Source organism: Hippocampus guttulatus, chromosome 18, assembly GCF_054856545.1.
Source record: "Hippocampus guttulatus isolate MCC_2025c chromosome 18, RoL_Hgut_1.0, whole genome shotgun sequence".
In the NCBI taxonomy this organism is placed as follows: domain Eukaryota; kingdom Metazoa; phylum Chordata; class Actinopteri; order Syngnathiformes; family Syngnathidae; genus Hippocampus; species Hippocampus guttulatus.
Genome location: NC_141278.1, coordinates 2,153,126 through 2,175,555, shown reverse-complemented (window position 1 = coordinate 2,175,555; position 22,430 = coordinate 2,153,126). Strand labels below are relative to the sequence as shown.

Here is a 22,430-nt window from a genome sequence, read left to right as displayed (position 1 = left end):
AGAGTCCCTTGAGTGCTCCGAGGTGTGACAAAGTACAGCGATGTCTGGCTTGGATGGCGAACTTGATCATGTGCCTGTACTAAGATTTCAATTAGGAAAGATGGATTCAGGTGGATTTAGGTTTTCTTTTTTGAAAGAGGCTACAATGTCAGCAAGGTAAGAGGAGAAAAAAAGACCAAGCCCATGATTTTAGATAGTTTGATGATTTCTGACAATAAAACTGCTATTTTGAAGCCACAAATGAGTATTTCCTGACCACATTAACATTTTGTGCACACCTTATATCTATGTTGTGGTCAAAAAATATATACTGTATCCATCTCTCTCACGCCTGTGATTCTTTAGCTGTGCATAGAGAAAAACACGACAGTGTGTGCCTTGTTCCTTTATGGTGACGTTTTTTTTTTTTTTTTTTAAACCGAGAGCGAGAGATAGCAAGAGAGAGAAAATGGGAGGGGCTGTGCGCCACGTCTGTGCCAATCGGCCCAGGGCTACCTAATTAAAGCCCTGCCAAGTAACCCCCCCCGCCCCCCCCACACACACACACACGCACACACTTTAAATCCTCTTCTTCCGCGCACACCGAAAAACACGCCGTCTTTCTTCCACATGCAGACTCCTCTGGAGGAGAGATCACGCTAACCATGCTCTGCGGGGCTCGGCTCGTGTAAAACCGTCAAGGTTCAGTGGGGGCATCCTTTCATCCATCTATCAATCCTAGGCATCGAGACACTCCGGGCGACCGCGGATGTGCACGGTGAACAGCTGCAGAAGTCGCGTCTGAAAGCGGGTCGCGAAGGAGCCAGCATCCGCGCGCTTTTTACTCCCCGGAGCACCGCGAGGAAGGCGCCCAGCATCCTTGCATCTCTCCCGGGCTGTCCTTGCGTTCCGGCAAGGCTAATCGGAGCGGCGAGGACGTCCTTCGTTCCGTAAAGCGCCTTCTATCGGGTAAGAGAGTACTATGCATGCCTTCAGATTTTCTCGGGAGGAGGCTTGGAAATGTCCACCGTGACTTGTTTCTGCGGCCAATTGGAGCTGAAACATTCGCACGCACGCATGCATGTATAGGACATTAAAAGGGTTCTTTTTTAAAAGGGTTCTTCAAAAGAACCCTTTTGATGGTTTCGGGAAGCGTGGTCTTGATTTTTTTTATGAATGATCTTAAAGCTGAATGCACATGGCCATCACAAAGAGCATCACTTTCATACCATGTATTATTTGTGACTTTTGAAATGCAGCAGTCTAGCCAAGTGCATATCATACCAGTATTACTGTAATATTATTGTCATTATGATTATTTATTTATTCGTACTTTTTTTTTTTATTTTTTTTTTTACATTCTTTCCTTGTTGGAGTGATTTCATGATGTCACTTTGGGTTCCGCTGGAGTTAGGTCACACGCTAAAAGTCCGTTTTATTAGAGCATCCGCCAAGCTCTCCTTCTGTCTCTCGTTCTCTCGCCTCCCGCTTGCCGATTGGCAGAGCTGGCAACCACATCCATGAATTAAGTCAACAGAGGCCGCGGGACCGTCAGAGTCAGGATGCTAATTATCACCTGTCACTTAGACGCTCTCGATACCAGCTCGACCCGGGATAACAAGGATGAGCTAACACGAGGGGAAAACTGAGAGGAGACAACTGTCCTCTGAGGTTTTCTTTAAAATATATTCCAAACTTTTAATCAGATAGCCACTGGATATTGATCTCCATGCAGATTGTGTTCACAGAAAATTCACCTTTACTCTCATTAATTTGTTAAAACATGATGTTAATTATTCAAGATTGTTGTCAGTGTGTTTGTGAAAACAGACTCTTCTTGTCTTAACAGAGTGTTTGATCGTCTTCAAAACCAATTCCCCTTTTACATTACCTGCATTTCCCACCTTTCTTTTTTTTGGTCACAAATTGTTTTTTTTAGAATAAAGTAATAGAAAACTGTTCAAGGTTAACAATATAATTTTAAGTCAACCCTTAAGGGAATCGATGGGAAGAGGTTTTAGTTTTAGGTTTTGGTGTGCATCATTCAATAGTGCCTACCTGAGGGAAGGAGCCGAAGAGGTGGTGACCAGGATGTTGAGGGTCCGAGAGAATTTTGCCTGCTCTTCTCTTGGTTCTTGCAGCATGCAAGTCCTCAAGAGTGGGTAATACGGTAACGATGATTATTTCCAGCAATCCTAACTGTCCACTGCAGTTTTTTTGTGGTGGCACCAAAGCAGACTCTGAAGGAGGAACACGGGACCGATTCAATGATTGACATATGAAACAAAACCAAACAAAATAACTGTTTGTATTCTTGGTTGTTTGTCAAGACTGCACAAATCACAGTTTTTGTGATAGCAAATTTGCAGGCTCTCTGTTGTAAAAAAAGCTAAAAATAAGTGTGGAAGGTGTGGTATAATGTGGTCAGGCAGCCAATGGAGACGCGTTACAAATGTGGTGTTTCAGATTCTCATTGGTTGTTCAGCTACATTCTCGTTTTGTCCAAAAGTCATCAATTCATCACAAGTCATCACACTGTAAATTTCCCCAGTGTGGGACTAATAAAGGATATCTTATCAATTAGAGTCACGAGGTGGTTGGCGGACAGCTTTGATAAGTTGAATCGGTCGAGACTGAAAAAGACGGCAGCATTTTGCATTTGAGTGACACTTATGGGATTGCCACAGCCATTTCAGTCTGGCTGGGACTGGATCGGAACCTCTGGTTAGTGGTTGTCTCCAACAGAGATGCCTGCTAGGTGGCCAAGCAAAAACGATGATTATTATGTTTTGCCCCACGACTGTAAAAATCAATCGCAAAGTCGCAAGGCTTCCCCTCCCAAGATACACTCGGACACGTAATAATTCAGCCATAAAGTGGTTTATATGGTTAACATGCGCCGAAGTGGGACTCGTGTGCCAAGAACATGTGCTCGGCAGTGTACTTGGAAAGTGGCACAGTCTGAATTATGCTGCGGATATGGTTTGGCGCCGAGGCGGCGTTTAGCTTGCATGTGCTAATCTAGTTGTTACATAAGACAGTAAGTGTGTGCCGGGGCGCTTCTCCATCAGTCACACACACACACACAAACACACACAAAAACTATCACTGCGCATCCTTCCGCGTTTTTGTATATGATTGGCATGGTTTCAGGTTAAACCCTGCAGCCAAGGTGAATTGAAGTCCGGCTCGACAGGCAAGAGACTTGGAATTTTCTTTCATGGCTTTTTTTTCACCTGAACCCACAACATGTTACTCATGTTGACCTTGATGCTGCTGGGAACTCCCAGCAGCACCAGCGCTCCCCTCCAGACCCCCCAACCCCATGTCAGCAAGTCTGCAGAAAACACACGACTGAGAAAGTCACTTTGAAATGAAGGTTTGTGTTTTTGTTGTTCCAGTCGGATAATCGATGGTCAGTGCGTGTATCGCCACCCATTAGGTATCGTACCACCCGACAGAGGGCTGTTAAAAAGAAACACCCATTTGTCTTTTTTGCTACGAGATGCTGCCAAAGCACTGTCGGAATGGGAAAGAAGTACAGCAACGGTCATCAAAGTAGTATGTTGACGTGAGGTGAGCAAGCCACAAAGCTGGTGACGTCACCGCAGCGTCATCAGTACACGGAGCTACTATTACCCACAATTCTACACGCTGAGGAGGCAATGTTGGGGGCAGGAAAAACAAACAAACAAATAAAGCAATTGGCCCAGGGGAGTTTTGTCACAAGCTAGAACGTTTCATCATGAAACTAGTGAGAACCAGAGAGGATTTAAAAGAGTAATTCCTCCCCCATGTGACTGTTTTCATCTGTAGAGAGAAAGGGGGGGGGGGGGTGTCAGTATGCGTTGAAGCCGGGGTCTGCGTGTTGCCCCCATGTATGCTTTCGGCTTCATAATCTCTTCTGATCCGACTTTGGGGAGGGGCCAGGATGTCTCGATAAAGTCTGCGATCAGGCTGAGGAAGCAAATGCTCTGCTGGAAGTACGAGGCTAAACTGAAGACTTTGTATGGGTGTGCTGTTATTATATCCCAGTTAGCAAATTTAGTCCACACGCTTCGCTCGACAGACAGTCATAGGCTGCAGTTGGATCCGGCAGTGGCTGGACCTGTCACGTTTGCAAGGTGGTGGCGGACCCCAAAGAGCGGGCAGGAGGGAGGAGCAGGTTGTACTTGATGAATTGTATTAAAACAGAAAACTAAATCCAAAACGAATCCACAGTAACAAACAAAACCATGGCAGAAGCTAAAACCGCAATAACAGAAACATGACCAAAACAAACCTGACAGGAACAAACATTACCTAATGACCAACAGGTGAGCAGCTGCAGGCGGAGCCCTACAGTGCCACCTGTTGGTCCCAAACCGAATCATGACAGGACCTAGAGCACACAAAAAGGGGTGATGTGGATCGTGTGCTGAAAATGGCTTCATCTCCGTCCACGCAATGTTAAAGGGTCAACAAAGTTTTGGCAGGGTTTCCCGTACAGTGATGATTTTGGAGATGCAAGCATTCTCCCGACGCCAGCAATATTTAGTATGTCAAGTCAAGTCAAGTCAAGTCAACAGTATTTATAGAGCACTTTCAAACAGCCATCGCTGCATACAAAGTGCTGTACATGGAGCAATTTAACATGCACAATAAACAGTAAGACAAATCGGTAATAAAGGCGGTAGAAAGCACCAAACAGTAAAACCAAGAACAAATCTAAGTCATGCTGAGTCGAATGCCAAAGAATACAAGTGAGTTTTGAGGAGGGTTTTGAAGATGGGCAGCGAGGAGGCTTGCCGAATGTTTAGTGGGAGGTCATTCCAGAGAGAGGGACCAGCAACAGAAAAGGCTCGATCCCCTCTGAGCCTCAGTTTAGTTCTTGGTACTTCTAATAAAGTCTGGTCCACAGACCTGAGGCGCCGGGCAGGTGTGTAGGGGCGGATGAGCTCAGAGAGGTAAGGTGGCGCGAGATTATTCAGAGATTTGAAAACAAATAAGAGGATCTTGAAAATAACTCTAAAATGAATGGGGAGCCAGTGAAGGGATGCCAGAGTAGGAGTTATGTGCTCCCTCTTACGAGTACCAGTCAAGAGGCGAGCGGCGGCATTCTGGACCAGCTGAAGGCGCTTAATGGAGGACTGGCTGACTCCAAAGTAAAGGGCATTGCAGTAATCGAGCCGGGATGTGACAAAGGCATGAATTACCATCTCAAAGTGTTCATGTGAGAGGAGAGGTTTTATTTTGGCCAGCTGTCTAAGGTGAAACATTAAACATGTAACATTAACAATAACACAGATACATTTCTATTGTAGTATTGCAGAAGCACACGCATTATACTTGTACAAATGGAATTTTATTGTATGGCAGGTCCAAAATGAAAAGAACAAATCCATTTCCCAAGAAACCACTTAGCAAAGTCGTTGACACACTTTATTTGCTTGAGAGGATCACTTTAAATGATGTGGCGGGCCAAAGTGGGTTTGACACCCCTGTTCTAGATAAATAACTGAAATTTCATTTGGGGCATTCGACAATCAACAGCGTTGATTACCAACAGCGTTGATTACAACGCTGTTGAACGTCTATGAAATAGAATCCAATTACGCACAAAAAAACCCCCCCATTTGCCTGAAATACATTTGTGTGAGTGTCATAAAACACAGTTGGGTCTGCATTTGGATCAGAATTGTAAGTCACGCGCAGGCCTGCTTTCTATTCTAACCGTATCAGGCCTGACTCTTTGATTACAAAGATAAAACTTCAAGCCACTGAAATTTGAGGCAATCCAATCAAAAAGATGCCGGCCCGGATTAGGAGGCGAAATCCTTGATGTGGCCTCTCTCCAATACCAAATCAAGAACAAGAAGCTGGACGGTAACAGCACGAGCGCTTGCGAGTACCCGCCATGCCGAGAGCATCCGCGAGAACAACAGATACGAAAGTGATTTGAAAAGAACCAACAGTCATTTGGACGCTCCGTTCCTGCGGCCATTAGGGACTGAAAGGGCAGCCATTTACTGCCAAAAGATCGACAGGCGCTGCCGCTCGTGAAGGGACAGAAAGAAAAGGCGCGTGCGCGCGCACCTTCCTTGGCCTAAAAGGGCGGACTCAACTCAAACAGCGCACTCTCTTCCATTTCGATCCGATGTCCAAGTGGCCTCCTTCCCCTTTTCCACGACATGTCCAACTATTCCTCTTGGTCCATCGATCCATCGCGTGGCCCACAAGGGGGAGGGGATTCGTTTCCTCTCCTCCTCTGCAGAAGTCACACAGCTCCTGCTCTCTTCACTTTGCCTTTCATCTTCGCCCATGTCCTTTTTAGTCCTCTCCATTTGAAAAGGCTCCCGGCATCAATAAAATAGTAGTTGAACATCATCCCTTTACGCCAAGAGTTAAGCCATTTCGAGAAGATTGTTGTTGTTCCAATCAGTTAAGGCTCTTTCCAGAAGGGAAGATAAGAATACGCAGTCCGTGCTGTGGCTCTACGTTAAACATGCGTATTCAAATGATTCTTATTTAGAACGTCAGCTGCTTTAAAGTGCAACGCAAATGGACTTGCAATGGGGATCCGAGTTGCGTTTCAGGACTTGCATGTCGCCGGGTAACAGGATCAAGGAGGAGGAAGAATACACTGAAAGGGGGACTTTTACCTGATACGGGTGTTTTAAAAAATGTTCAAGTGAAACAAGAAAAATAGTAAAGTGCATTCATATTTAAAAGATTGTATGACTTGCATTTCAAGGAAAAATAATTAGAAGAAAAGCTTAATATGAACATAATAGTCGAACTGTCTATATCTATCCATCTCTCTTTATTGGCCAAGTATGTAGAACACACAAGGAATTGTAATGTAAGCGAACCATTGTGCACAATGTGCAAAGTATCAAGCAGAGCTGAAGTGATCAGTGGTAGAATAAAATACGATAACAGTTGTCCAGTTGGTGCAGAAAATCATTGAACCATTTTAAAGTGACCAGTAGCAGTATTTGTAGTACAACAAGTGTGCAATTATGCAGATGTCCTTGAGCGCTTTCAAGCGTCTGGTGCTGTGGAATATAGATCAGTGACGGTGGTTCAAGTGAGTACAGAGCTGGAGCTACAATAAAAAAAAAAAATAATAATATTAATAATAAAAAAAAAAAAAAACAATCAAATGGATGTGGTGTCAGCCGGCTTGGACGCATTTACAATCTTGTGTAATGACTGCAGACTCATTTATGCTGGTGATGGCGCAATCGTACTGCAAGTTTTTCTTCTCTCGATGGGTCTGTGAGCGAGAGGCATTCTTTGGTCGAGGCCCGGGTGATAAATGAGCTACTCTTCTGTAATTTTGGATAGAGCTCTCGAGTTGGATCTCATTAGATTGTGCTCATGGAGCTGCACGACAGGGGAATTTGTTTTTTTCTTCCTCTCTTATGATCAAAGTCCACATAGGCAGGACTGTGCGATGTCTCTGATGGATTATCCCGAGTGATTATCCCGTGGTGTGGGGTGTCTTCAGAGTGTTTTTCTTTCTCTAAGTAATCTGCAATCAGCCAATGGTCGTGATTTTGGAGATATTAAACTTTCTTCATATTTACCATAGCAAAGTAGACTTGCCATTGTCGACCAAGGTGGATATTGGTCATGTGTATACCGCGTGCGATAAGTAGTAACACAAGTAGCATTTTCCTCATCGTGTGGGCTCCCTCATTATCAAGAGAAAAACAAAAACAAACATGCCATGCTGTTTTTTCGCACCGTAATTGTCACACTCTGGCATCAGGAGTCTGGCTGTCGCTTGTAAACACGAGAGCGTATACGCGCGTGGGCGCCGCTAACCGGGATGTGAGTGATCGGAGGGCCGCAAGCCGTTCCTTCCCGAGGTGTCTCCGCATTGTCGCTTGCGCATGGAGAAGGCGAAGAGGTGGCACGGCGGGAAGCGAGGAGGGTCCCTGCTGCGAGAGACAGAGATGGGCGGGAGTGGAAATGTTTGTAGATTAGAGAAGGGGTTCAAATTATTCATATCTGGTCACGCCTAACTTGGAGTCTAACCATTATTTTAGGGAAAAAAAAACAGGCATCTATCTCGTCGGTGTATCCCTAATGTTGTGGACGGCGAGCGTTTCAATTCACTTTCAGCAGCATCACGGTGAGGAGAAGAAGAAGAAAAAAGTTGCTAAGCAGCCAAGACATGACACTCGAACTTCACAAGGCGAGCCTTCAGGTGCTAAAGGAGGCAGCGTGAGCGAGCAAGCCGGCGCAACATCTGAGCAAGTGCGAGCGAGGCGAGGAGTTCTTCTGATCTTTCTCTGCCGCCGTCTCAAACGCGAGCAAGAATCTCCCACAATGCACCGCGGCGGGCCTCTTCAGCTTCCCACATAATCTCCCGTGAAGGGTGTATCTTTTTCCCCCCCGACTGCCTGCTGCTGCCTTCCAGAAGCGGCACACTAGAAGCCACTCGCAATCTGTTCCGTGAGGCTGGTTGGCTTCCGAGTTGTTCTAATAAACATTCCCAAAGGAAATTAAGAATTAATGGTGCATTTCTGCATTCTAGACTCAAAAAAATAAATAAATAAATGTGGACGTCGTAAATCGCGTATTAACTGTACAGGCAATGTTTCGAGTAACATTTCTTAACTGTCATACTATTATGTCGAAATGTTATCTACGTATAAATAGAATTGTTTTTTTTTCTTTTCCTCATCGATTGAGCACGCAGAGCCGAGATTAAAATGCAGAACCTCCCAACCTCAAGCCCTTGTGATTTTCTCCCCATTAAATACCATTTCCATTCTCTCTGCTTGTTTTGCAGCCCCCCCGATCTCTTTCAATTCTCACAGACCGCACTCGGTAATGATGCTCTCCAGGGCCTGAAAATGTGACTGTTGCCAAGCCAATAAAAAAAAACAAAATTCCTTTTTCTTTTGAGTCTTCGGGTTATGAAATATTCATCTCACGTCACCAGAAGACAAAAAAAGTGACTAAATGCATTAATATTTAAATGAAGTATTATCTAAGGAGTCCGTGGGATTACGTAAACACTAGCGCCACAAGAAAGCTGCCTTGGTTTAAAAAAATTCTTCTCAATATTTTACAGTTCTCAATTTCGACGCAACGCATTTAATGAAATACAATATTCTCTGGCTATTTTGATATTTGATATGTGGTGGTTTTGTTAAGCCTCAAAACCACTTCAGCTGCCGACCTTGAAAAGCATTCGCAATTGTTTGCAACTCAAGTGGGATAGGGGCATTAGACACATATAAACTTTAACTGCTTACTTCATTTATGTCCCAAAGCAGCGGCATAAATGTGGGATAATCCAAACAAAGTGGCAACCTGGCATTAAGTCATGAAACAAAATAAAATAAAATAAACATTTTAAAGTCTTAATCACAACAACGAATTAGCATTGAAACAGTTGCACACAGTGGTTCAGAGCTCATGACTGACAAGCCGCCACAGGTGTGGCGCTAACGACAACATAGGAAGTAAAGTTTGAGTGTCACACAAAAGGCATTTCAAAATAAAAGTAAACTTTTTATTTTTAACATATATTAGCTTATTTTTGTTTCCCAAAAACAGAGGTGATGCCATTTTTGCCATAACTAACAACTACTGATAGAACCTTCAGAAACTGGACATGTATTGGTCAATTCAAGGACCTGTTGTGAATTTTGTCATTCAGCTCCTTGTTTGAGAACACCAAGTGCAAAAAGTATTGAAACACTGAATAATTGGACATGTGCATTGAAAACTTTAGAGGTCAAGTTCATCTGGAAAACTTATTGTACTTTTTTGGTTCAAGATCACATTTCAGCCGATAGCCGAACATCCCAAACTTCGTACTTCCAAAACTTCATGATGCATCGCAGTCATCCTTGTGCTGAATATGGGAGTGATTGCCTCCAGCTCCAAAAGGCTGCTGCGATAATAATTACCATCTCCATCTGGGAGTGTGTGTGTGTGTGTGTGTGTGTGTGTGTGTGTGTGTGTGTGTGTGTGTGTGTGTGTGTGTGTGTCCACCACATTCGATTGCAGCACACGGTCCAATAATGTGTGCCTTTTTTTTGGCTTGCTGCAGCCTGGGATTGCGTATAAAAACATTTGTTGCAAAGCCTCGAAAGCCACCAGTCACCAGGGCTCTTCTTTCAAAAATTTCACTCTCTCAACAGCCGTTATTCTCCGGTTTCTGTGGCCCTTCACTTTGAGGCGAATGAAAATCATACATTTGCAAAGACCGCTTTTACTTTGATAAACAAGTGCAATTTCCTTTTCGCCTCAGGGCAGAAAGGGAGGCGCCCCACCAGTTTCAGGTAAGATAAGGCCCCCGGGGCCTTAGGTTTAAGACCTACTGTGTTTGTTAGACAGTGCGGTGAGTGGGCATGCATGCCGCGGGCCAGTCGATCTCATTAAACCTGCTCGCTAATTTGTCAGCGGCACGGGGGTGAGAGATTGATTGCCTTCTCCAGTGTCCACAGCCAGGTTGGCATCCTGCCTCCCGTGGTTGTTTAGTAACCGGGACAAAGGCCAGTGGGCCGAGCTCCGTGTCGCTGGCTGCTTCCAGTGCGTGCTGGCAGAAAGATCTAGAACAGCGCTGCCAGGGGGGATGATCGCGACGCGGCGCCGAGCGGGGGCCCGATAGCATTTAGCGGAGATCAAGCGCCGCGACAGAAAAAAAAGACGACCGTGACATTTAAGAAGGTTTCCGGGGGGATGCAAGATGGATGGAGTGGGGAGGAGAGGGACGCTAAACGGGAGGAAAAAGGGAAGATGTTGAGGTGTTGCGTGTCGGTGCATCGATTGCAGCGAAGGATGGAAATAAATCTCCATTCTCTGTCGCCTCTGCAGCAGTAGGAGGAGGCTGTGCGGGGGCCATATTGGACGAGAGGTCACCGTTACATGCGCACGGTATTCGGTAGCCGAGTCGTTAGCGCACGTGCTTCACAATTTGAAGGTTCCGGCTGAACTACGAATAGTGGTGGTTCCCAAAGAGCAGAGAGGATATACACCGTGAGTATGGTTGGACGCTCTGTTTGCATGTGTTGCCGCTACATGTTCGTTGAACTAGAAGCTGGTCAAAAGTGGAGTGTAGTTACCGTTGCATGCTGTTGAACAGGCTGTTTTTTAAAATGTTTCCTGAAAGTAATATTATATGAGTCCCTATTCTTGAGAAGGACTAAGACGCTGCACTTTAATTCATCCCAGTGTCTGTATGTGTGTGTTGGTAAGTGTTGCGGTATTCGTGAGCAACTGAGTTCAAATGGACTGAGCCGTTATCTCTAATTAGTGTCAGCAAACATAATTACAGTTAACCATGCGTTACTTTATGTCGCAGGTAACTCGGGTCTGTGCATGCTCATGGTTGCCGAGAGCTGTTATAATAATCCCTCCATAATCCGCAACGCATCCATGGGATTACGTGACAAGGTCCTCCGTGTAGTTGTTCAGTTTTGAGAACGTTGGTGTAGATTTTAAGTGAACCGTCACTGTATCGACAGTATCGCTCTGTTCACCCCGCCCTTATATTAATCAATCTATCATCCTGATATCAATCCTCGACCTCTCTCGATCTTCCTTTCATTCTGTCCAACCCTCTTCATCCATCCATGCATCCATCCATCCATTTGTCCCCGTCTCCAATGTCCATCCACCCACTTATCCATTAATCAATCTACCATCTGTCTTTCTCTCCGTCTCTCAGTCCCTCCCTTCCTCTATTATCTGTCAATGCATCTCGCCGTCCGTCCATCTACAGTCATCCCACAATCTGTCTTTTCCTCTTTCTTTCTTTCTATCGATCCTTCCTTCCCCGTGTCCATCTACCGTCTGGGTCCCACCCAGATGGTAGATGGGTGCGAAGCTATTCACATCTCTCGCTTTCTCTAAGGAGGCAATGTGCTGCGGTGATTCAGTGGCTTCCCATCTTTCAGAAGAGCAATGAAGGTACACCGACTGAAATGAGTGCATTCAGGAGAGCTATCGTCACAGCAGTCAAGTTGCTAGAGAAATGTTTCCGAGAGTCGCGTTTGTTGTGTGTAACCACATGCTGCCGCTCGATGACGCTCCAGGCGGGTATTAGACTTTGGTACTTGTAGACGGAGCGTTGGAAACGAGGTCAACCTTCTCTCAGATGGAGGTCTGAGTTCACAAAGAGAGTGATCCGCTTGTGTCCTGGTTTTGAAGTCTATGGTGTATTTTTCCCAACCTTTTTTTTTTTTTTAATGGCGGATGGATGAGTGGTTTTTAACAATACTGCATTTTCTGTCACATGCTCATGTGGGAAAGGAGAGCCGCAGTGGCCGTCCGTGTATTTCATGCTGGGAGAAAAGTCAAACACCAAACACAACGAGCCCGCATCCATCAGCCGCTGATGGCCGCGGCTCAAGCCCAGACAGACCCCGCCTCTAAAAGATACATATCTGCTTGCAATCTTTCGAGTGGGTTAGAATATGTTCAAAAAGTGTTTTCAAAAAGGTATGGTTTATATATGTGTGTGGGTGTGTGTGGGGGGGGGGGCTGTAATATATCCCTGTGATCAATGGGGGTTCTCTATATATGATATCCACCTCATTCCTTTTGCCAGAGTGAGTCATATTCAACACATTTCCTTGACTAATCCGCTTCCTGCCAACTTCTGAAGCCTTCTAATCATTTTCCTTCAGCACTTCAATGGGGCGCCATTACATCCACCTTCTTCTCTGCTCTCACCCTCAAATATAAAGAAAGCAACCGAGAGCTGAGACCTTTTCAGTGGCATAAGGTGTGTGGGTACGCGAGCAATTAAGCCCTCCCTCTTTGATGGAGTTATTATCAGGATGCGGAAGGAGAGATGAGAGCGCTCCACGCTTAGGGCCAGTCCTCATTCTTATTTTTAACCACTCCATTAACGTCCTTTTTTTTTTTCTCCTTCAATAACGCTAACCGCGTGTTCTGATCTCATCCCGCCACCTCTTTTGGTCACAGTGGACATGAATGACGAACATTAAGGCCTTTCGGCAACATTATCGCAACCGCAATGGAGAATTGAGGGCTGGAAGCATACGGAACTGCACTCATAAAATGCTTTCACGTTGTTTCATACATAATAGCAGTAGCGGCCCCACTATTCGTAATGTTTGGATATAATTGTTTGCTGAAGTAATATAATTTCTCCAGCTGACAATTGTTGTCTTGAAAGTGTATATCATTGGGTTCTTTTGGACCCAAGTATGATTTGTAAGTCATTCGCCGAGGGAAACCGGGACTATGAATTGGCTTATAGTGAAGGGAGGTTGCAGTCGATTTTGAGGTTCGTTGCAGTAAAGGCCGAAGTATTGACCTCACTTCTCAGATGGCCGCCATTACACGGCACAATGCGGCCCAAAGTGGCTGTGCGGCGCGTATAATTACAGTCATCAGCAGACAGACAATGCCGGGCTATCGCTTCTCTTCCGCCGTGACGCAGGCGGCGCGACAGGAAGATGAAAAATACTGCCGGACAAATGATGTGAAATTGCAAGTGGGGAGGAGGAGGAGGAGGAAAAAAAATATGGATGAAAGGTGTTGTCGTCTCAGGTGGCCCTGGTCGAGAAAGCGCGGGATCAATGGTGCCTGTCGGTGTTGCTTTTCGTGTTGCACCAGCGGCTCAGTCTGCTTTGCGATGGCGCTTTTAATCCTTATTCCTAAAGCAATATTTTCTCCATTTATGGGCACATCTCTGCTTCAGATTATGCTTATCTTTTGGGCTTTTCTTTATCAAGTTCACACTCATCTCCTTTCCTCCACTCTCCATCTCAAATTGCTCACCGCTGCCACAACTCGGTCTATCGGAGCCGACGCCCGGGCCATCGCACACCGCGCGGCATAATAAAACTCCCACCTCCAGTCGATATGCTTTAATATCTGCTATTTCTCTCCGCTGCCCACAGAAATCATTTCGACTTCATGCGAGAGGACACGACTCAACTTGCTTCGAGTTCTCCCATTCGGGGGAGTAAATAAGTAATATCGTCATCTTTGAATGACTTTAAGCGTGTGCTCGTGTTCTTTCAGTTGGACTTTTATTGCTGAAATCAAACATAGTGGAAGCTGAATTGTTTTATGCTTGATACCAGGGAGCCGTATCAAAATTAAGCCGGTACATGCTACAGTATGTGCGCATGGTAAATGAACAGTATGCAAGGACAGGCATGTCCAATGACATTATTATAATATATATATATATTATATTATATATTATATATATTATATTATTATATATATATTATATATTATATATTATATATATTATATTATATTATATATATATATATATATATTATTATATTATATTATATTATATTATATATAATATATTATATTATATATAAAATGACATTATTACCCTGTACGTTTTCTTCCGTTCTCCACTGCGCAGCAAAAATCAAGTCACACGTGCGAACGTCGGTGACCCGCTTAGAACGCTTCGGATCAGATGTTCAAGTCTTTGCATGCGAGTGTCTGCATGTGTCAATTTGTGACGAGCCAACAACTACCGACAAGTAAGCAAGCGCTTGTACCAGAGACTCAGATTAGAGCTTTGCGACTCAGGATGGAGAGATGAACGATTAAGAGGCAGTATGGAGGATTGGACGTTGGCTCTGGGATTAGCATGACCGAGGATGGCGAGGAAAGAAACGCGACGGGAGAGCGGCAGCGACAGCATGCGGCGAGCTTTTCCTCAGTCAAAAGAAAAATCTTTAAAAAGTACAAAAACCGAGTGGTGCGTAGACGTCAGCGGGTGTATTTAGGGGACAATCGTGGCCGAGGGCCGTCTGTCACGCTGTGTCGCTTTTTGTGTGATTTAGCACTTGAAGGCTTTTTTTTTTTTTGTCACAGTCAAACACTTCCTTCAGCCACCATGCGGGAGTCCGAAGGGCCAAGCTGCGAAACTGTGCGACTGCTTGCAGTACCAAAAGATGTCAAAAATGTTTTCTTTCTTGTATTTTATTTATTTATTTTTTAATGGGGATGACACAAAGCAAGTTTTATATCCACATACATGCAGATTTTTAAAAGCTCACAAAATATATCTAGCGTTCTTTTGTTCTTGTTTATGGAAGCGCCGTGACTTCTGATTTCTGTTTAAGTCTCACTTTTCCCAAGTGAGACTGTGAAAAAAAATCCCGCATGTCAATCAAGCAATATGGAGAGCCAAACAATCAGCAACAAAAGCGAGAGAGGATCACAACGAAGCAGCCGCATTCCACGTTCATGTCGTGCAACAACGAAAGGCCTGGTATCGAACCATGTATTGTTGCAGCCGCAACAACATTTATCATGCGGAGTGCTTCCTGTTGTCTGTCCACTTGAACTGCTTCTTACGTTCATCATTCATGCTGAGGCTGCGCATGATGAAGTAGCGCTGATTGCTCTTTACTTTTGACGCAAGGCAATTAAGTCGAACGTTAGCTTTGATTGTTTCGTGCTGTAAATGGAAACTTTTCATGAGGATACAGGAAGTCTTTGTTGTTACAGCAAAGGCAAAGAGATGTCTGGTGCTCACCCGATGCCTTTTGACTGCATGGTGCGCTGTATAAATGTTCCTTAGAAAAACCACGAGATTGGTTCAGGGTTCAAAGATAGTCCCTTTTAAGACCGCTAAATCATACAGTGTATAGGCGCAGTTAAGCTCAGGGGTTCGAAGGGGGGGGGGGGGGGCAAGGGGCCAATAAATCATAAGCGATGCCTGGTGCACTCCCCGAGGTGCTTTGATAAATGCCTACAAGCATCAATGTCAAGTCTCGACGCCAACGCTTCACTCGCTGAGTGACTTAATATGCACACTCCATCATTTTATTAGCCAGCTGAAGAGGCGTTCAAGGTGTGTGGGTTAAGGCCCGCACCGACCGACACGCTTAATACGCTTAAGTGACACTCATTACGCATACTTGGAAGTGCAGCGGTTGTGTATGCATGCGTGAAAATGTCTGTCGTAGTTTATTTTTTGGAAAAAAAATTATTGATACTGTGGATCTCGAGAGCCTTTATAGTTCAATCTGAGTGCTGCTGTTCTGGTTAGAAGCATGGTTCACTTTCCAAAAAGGTGCATATTGACGAGTAAATTGTCCAGAGGTCTGAGTATGAATGCTTGTGCTCTGTGATTGGCTGGCGACGAGTACACCGCCTCTCTCCTGAAAGTCAGCTGGGATATGCTCCAGCTCACCTGCGACACTTATTAGGACAAGCGCGACAGAAAATAATTGGGGCACACATTAATTCGAGGGATAGCAGCTATTCGAGGAAAGTCGGCACTTGAGACACGACTCTGAATGAGTGACAATCATCTGATGATGTGTAATATTAACAGCCGTATGAGTGGATTTTTTTAAGGGGTCCGGGGGTTGGTTTTTACGAGTGTAGTTTTGTTACATCCGTGGAAATGTGTGCTTTGTGGGTCAGGAAGATTAGGAACGCAGGCACATCACAGCACGCAGCTGACTTGACACACAAACACAGCTGGCCACCGTCGATGTGATCAGTAGTTTGCATGTGCGCGTGTGACGTCAACAAGCCACGGGATTATTTATTTAATGTTTTGCAAACGTGACGCTGCCGTTGACTGCGTTTTATAACATTGTGTGATGAGCGGATTAGGTTTAGTTAGGTGACCGCGTGGAATCTGGTTTTACCGCAAAAGAAGTCGGCCAAAGTCACGTTGGAATTTCTGCACCTCTGACGATTTATTATGTAAGGGCGAATGTAGAAATTCCCCCACAAGTCATTGACATCGCCTAAAAAGATTTGAAAAATAACTATAGATTCCAAAAAGTGGTGCCAGAGCACTTTCTTTATGTAACAGGGCTTTGATTGGTCTCATGCGAGAAGCTCCTCCCCTAACTTCAACGTAGCCCCTTGAATAGGCAGCGAACTACTGACATTAATTGGATGACATTAACTCCCGTCTTTTGTCTTTATTTTGAAAAAAACTTGAAGCAGTTTATAAAGTCTTGCCAAAGTGCTAACTAATTAATAGCTCATAACTCAGAAGCTGAACTGTTGCTGACCCGCTGTGCGTTCCTCTGTGTGATTGACAGGTGTGAACAGCGACCCGAGCAGTGCTGTAGTGACTGTCATCAAGTAAAAAAAAAAAAAAACAAAAGGAAAGAAAAAAAGGCCCTGCACCTCCTAACCCGAGCCGCCGCCATGGGCAAACAAAACAGCAAGCTGCGGCCAGAGATGCTGCAGGACCTGAGGGAGAACACGGAGTTCTCTGACCACGAGCTGCAGGAGTGGTACAAGGTAACTCCTCACACACAGCTTGGATCGTAAAAAATTAATAAATGATGCCGGTTACATAATAGGATGAGCCCCATTTGGTTAAATCCATGCAGGGAAATAAATGCAGAATATCTCTCAAGTGGAAAATCAGTCGAGTGCAACACCGAACAATCTTTGAATTAGCAAACCCAACTACCGGTACTTAAATTTTGTCAGTAACTTCATTATTCAATGAAAAATTCCGCATCCTCGCCAAATTGGAATGGCTGCTTTGAAGTCATCGTGTACCATTCCAGACCTGTAGGTGGCGCACCATCATCTTCATCTCTTGGCCCCAATGCAAATGGACTGTAAAAGCACAAACATTAATGTAGCATTCTTCTAATCTTTGACCAAAAAGTTTAAAAGTGAAACTATTTTTACTGTATGTTCATTATTTTTCCTGTGGTTTATGAAATATATTAACCCGCCGATGTCTAATGTGGAAGATTTTTGCATAAATGTACCAAAGGACTAATTAGAACAGTATTAGACATTTTGTTCAAAAGAGATTTTCATACTGAAGTGGGAAAGTCACATTTGGCGCCGTTTACCCCCCCCAGGTGGTTGTTGTGTATAAAGACTTGGAATGGGGGGAGGGGGGATGTAGTTGACCCGGTAATTTTCCACCTTCTGAGATATTAATAGAGCCGGGCTGCTCCACACACATATTAGGATAGTGTACACACGTTGACTTTGTCGTCAGTGGCAACCATCTAAATAGGTGCAAAGAAAATCAGCTTTCCTGGGGTTTTTTGGTATTTTTTTGTCTAATCCTAACAATGCGCTGCTTTCAAAACTTCTGAATCTGAAAGTCCTTGGGGGAGATAGTAAGTGACCTGACAGCGGGCCGAGCCCTATCCCCTCCCACCGTGTTAATCCACTGGCCAGACTGGATTAAAAAGTGACGGCACGCTGACCTGACCGCATGACTCCTTCGTGCATATGTGATGGTTTTCATATATGCCTTCTGCGTGGATTAGACCTGCATACATTCGAGAACGTGCTCACAGCTGGGCGAGGAACAGCTGACGCTGATAAAGCCGCCACCTCGCTTGCCTTTGACCTCAGCTCAGCTGACATCAGGTCACCTTGCGCAGATGATGCTCGCCCATGAGTAACGAACGGCCTTAGATAGACTAGAACTGCACTCTACGGTCTCGTGAGTATGAGGGGACACCTCTCGATTGATTAATGACTCAATCAAGTAATCAATCGGGTCGAGCTATGAGGTCTGGAGCCTCGTGTCAATTCGTGGAGCCCAGGTTTCAAAGCAAATATGGTGAAGAGGCATTTATCTGTTACGCTGCGCACAAATGGAGTAAGTAGTCAACAGACTTGAAATGTAACTGCTTCAAAATCCATGTTAAAAACATTGCTGTCCTCAGAAATGAAGACAGTTGAATAAAGATGAATAAATGTCGTGGTGTCAAAACAGACTGCGCCGGTTCACTATTTGCGGAAACATAAGTCTATTCAGTTGCGCGAACTGACCGCTACTTCCTTCTCTGTGCAAGTACAATGCTTCTACATCAAATGCGACTCAAGGAAAATGAGTTGGAATTGCTTTTGATGAAGCTACATTTCCTCCAGTCAACATGAGAGTTAGTCAACGATTCCAGTTTTGATTTTGCAATCATACGTTGTGAAGTAGCTGACAATCTGATGTCGACAGATTGGAGCTCCTTCATGTTGATGCTGTGTCGGCTTTCCACCCCCAAAGGGTTTCCTGAAGGACTGTCCCAGCGGAACTTTGAATGTGGAGGAGTTCAAGAAGATCTACGCCAACTTCTTCCCGTACGGCGACGCGTCCAAGTTCGCCGAGCACGTCTTCAGAACGTTCGACACCAACGGCGACGGCACAATAGACTTCCGGGAGTTCATCATTGCCCTGAGCGTGACATCGAGGGGCAAGCTGGAGCAGAAGCTCAAATGGGCCTTCAGCATGTACGACCTGGACGGCAACGGTTACATCAGTCGCGAGGAGATGCTGGAGATTGTACAGGTGACACACTTGGACTAATAGACTCTACACATTACACTTTGTATTCTTTTTATGGGCTCGGCCAGTTTCCAATGCAGAAAAATGCTCATTATATTTAACATTTGACCAACTTATGAAAGAAACTAAGTAACCTTTCCCTCGACCACAATCGAGGAATCCTGATTGCCTCTTCTTAAAGTCTCCATGCACCAGGAAGTAAGCGGCTAACAGCCAGCAATACGTTGTAGCGCTGTTTTAAAAGTCATAGAACCATCTCCTCCCACTACAGTATCCAAAATGGCTCAATATGTTACCTCATCCTCCATGACTGCATGAGCCAGGACCAGGTCCTTCTAACAACAAGCAAAGAGCAAAAAAGAGCATTCAGTAAGATGTAGACGACTATGAATTATGGTCTTTTTAAGAGGCACAAATGACCCAAGTAATCCAATGTTGTCTGGCCTGCTTTTGGAGCCGAGACACTTCTAGGGTCTAATTTACACCAACGTCCTTCCCCTCTTGAGGTGTCCCACTGATCTACTGTCTTTTTTACGCTCTGCACTCCCCCAGGAGCCATCTTAATGGCTCTGTAAGCTAATTGTAGACGTGTGCCGCGGGCTACCTCGCTGAGGTTAATTTAATGCCACAGGAGGGAGCGCAGCGGTCATATGAGTAGACCCAAAGATGCATCAGATCAATAACCTACACCCCGACAACACCCGTGATCAGTGTCTTGCACATGGACTGCTATTCATCTTTTTCTATCCCTCCCTCGACTGTGTGCCCCCCTCAGGCAATTTACAAGATGGTGTCCACTGTAATGAAGATGCCCGAGGACGAGTCCACGCCCGAGAAGAGGACAGATAAGATCTTCAGACAGATGGACCTCAATAATGACGGTGAGGTATTTAACATATCGTATATGTGACCCGCTCGAGCTAAAGTTTCCGCATGTTCCAAGGGATGTTTTTGAGATATGGACAAAAATGGATCGGATGGTTTAAATTAAAAACTATTTTATGAAGTAGTATTTTGTCCATACGGAGACAAATCCAACTTGTTGCCAGGCAGAGTTCGTGGAGCACTATCGTAACTGGCCCATAGTAACTGTCCATGCATCCCTGCAGGCAAGTTGTCACTGGAGGAGTTCATCAAAGGAGCCAAAAGCGACCCCTCCATCGTCCGGCTACTCCAGTGTGACCCCAGCTCAGCCTCCCAGTTCTGAACAACCCCCCCACCCCCCCACCCCATTGTACCCCCAATCCCCACCCCCCATACAGGAAGCCTGCTTGGCGGCCCCCTCCCCTTCTTTTTCCCTCTCTGTTGCTATAACAACAGTCACTGGGGATAAATGCATGATGGTTCTCCCTAATGTATTTTTTTTTTTATGTTCGTGTATTCAAAGGGGGGGGGGGGGAGAAGGAACGTATCACTGTCATCTTCCTGTTTATTTTTGTATATGTCGGCTAATATCAAAGGACACACACATAGGCATCAATGGGAGCGGCTCATGTTCCTAAATGGCTTTCTTGCTCTCGAACTTGAGCAGTGTTTTGTCCAGCACACACCTGTATATCATGTATCCATATATATACAGTATATATATATATATATATATATATATATATACAGTATATATAATGTCAAATGTGTATCATAAACTGAAGCTCATTTGCAAAGGCAGTACAGTATTATGTAACGTAAACTCGAGGAGTAACTTGTATGTTGCTTTGAAGTTTATTTGCATTTAATTAATTTGAAGTCCATTTGGGATGCTATTATGCGGATATGATCACTTTGAGGAGCGAAGAACCAACATGGCTGTTGCTGTCATCGTTTGTCCATATTTTTTGTACATAATGCTTTCATGTCATTTTATTTGTGCATAACTTTATTGTTGTTTATAGTGATGGAGAGAAAATGACAAAGCGCAACGTTAAGAAGGCTGGTTGAAGTGAAATACCCATCATGCATTTGATATGAACAACAAAACGCACAGTAGCACACTTTTTATGTTTGCAAAGTATCAAGTTTGATTGTGTGTACGCATGTTGCTAAGTATGGAATGCTTGATGTTAATTTTAACAGTATTATTCATATTATAAGAAGACAGTTGTAACCCATCAGCACTGCATAACCCTAAAAAAATGGATTTTATGCACGGCGGTATCCTTTTGCAACTGGGCACTGTAACCACGCAGGAGAAAAAAATAAATAAATACTTGTCTCGTTTTGACTCACAGATCACTCACTAAGGGCTCGTTCATCACTCGGAACGCTTTAACCACCTCCTGGATTAGCCTGCTTAGCGGGCAGTTAGATGAAGGGATACGTTTTACAAGATTAGTCCAGTATTTTATTGCGAATTCCAAAGTAGCGGCTGCGTTTACATGCAGCATCTTCAGACATTTCTTGCTCCGAGTGGTACAATTGGAGCCGTTGGATTTTCAATTGTTGATGTGTGTGTTACAAGTCCTAAAATCTTAAGTGCTCGTGAACATACAGGTACTCGGCACTGCAAATTCAGCAAATTGCTAAATTGAGGTCTAGGAAAGACCATGATTCTTTGAAGTAGTATTATAAAGCCACACTGGAAAAAAAAAATGTGTCTCACAGGATTACAAGAAGGAAGTCGCGATTTAATAAGGACAAACCTCAATGAAAATAAGTTGAGAACTAATCAGTCAATTCGACAAAAGAAATTGGATTTATGTCTGAATCTTTGCTGTTAATTTCCATTCAAGATTGCAACTTTTTTTTTAATGTAAATTTACGTCTCAGAAAATTACGTCTATTCCATTGTAGCATGTAATATCAAAAAATATTCGGAATGCATTCCTACAACTGACTTTTTTCTCATCATATTCCATCTTTATATTTTCAAAACTTGACAATCTTGGAACTTCTCAACTCACCACTGAAAATAAAACTCCTAAGTTTGTTTCATTACATTCACGTAGCATATTTTTTATGTAATATGACGAATGTCTTTTCGAAGATCATAACTTGGACGATATTGTTGTAACAATATGATTTTTGTCACATTACGTTATTCCTGTCATGCTTTTTTTTCTTTTTAACATGCTTTCATTCATGCAACTAAATCTGAAAATGACTTTGGTCGATTTAATATACTGGGTTTTTTTTGTTTTGTTTTTTTGGGGGGGGGGTAATATCAAAACGATGTTCATATAACGTAGCATCTTTCTTTTAT

At 44.1% G+C, this 22,430-nt stretch overlaps 1 protein-coding gene across 2 annotated transcripts; it reads left to right on the top strand.

The window, feature by feature from the left end:
- The first annotated feature begins 544 nt into the window (after positions 1-544).
- LOC147190520 (hippocalcin-like protein 1) lies at positions 545-21,452 on the top strand. Of its 2 annotated transcripts, none has more exons than XM_086136816.1 (5): positions 545-948; positions 17,010-17,214; positions 18,956-19,237; positions 20,010-20,115; positions 20,344-21,452. In XM_086136816.1, exons 2-5 carry the CDS (start codon positions 17,119-17,121, stop codon positions 20,439-20,441), a joined length of 582 nt encoding a protein of 193 aa, XP_085992942.1. In that variant the 5' UTR covers positions 545-948; positions 17,010-17,118; the 3' UTR covers positions 20,442-21,452. The 2 variants fall into 2 exon arrangements, with proteins under 2 accessions (XP_085992942.1, XP_085992945.1); XM_086136819.1 differs by lacking the exon at positions 545-948 and adding an exon at positions 10,565-10,965.
- Positions 21,453-22,430: the final 978 nt, after the last annotated feature.

Coding starts and splice junctions, on each gene's coding strand:
- LOC147190520 (XM_086136816.1), top strand. CDS start 17,119: ATGGGCAAACAAAACAGCAAGCTGCGGCCAGAGATGCTGCAGGACCTG. Junction 19,238..20,009: donor AGATGCTGGAGATTGTACAG/GTGACACACTTG, acceptor TGCCCCCCTCAG/GCAATTTACAAGATGGTGTC. Junction 20,116..20,343: donor GATGGACCTCAATAATGACG/GTGAGGTATTTA, acceptor GCATCCCTGCAG/GCAAGTTGTCACTGGAGGAG.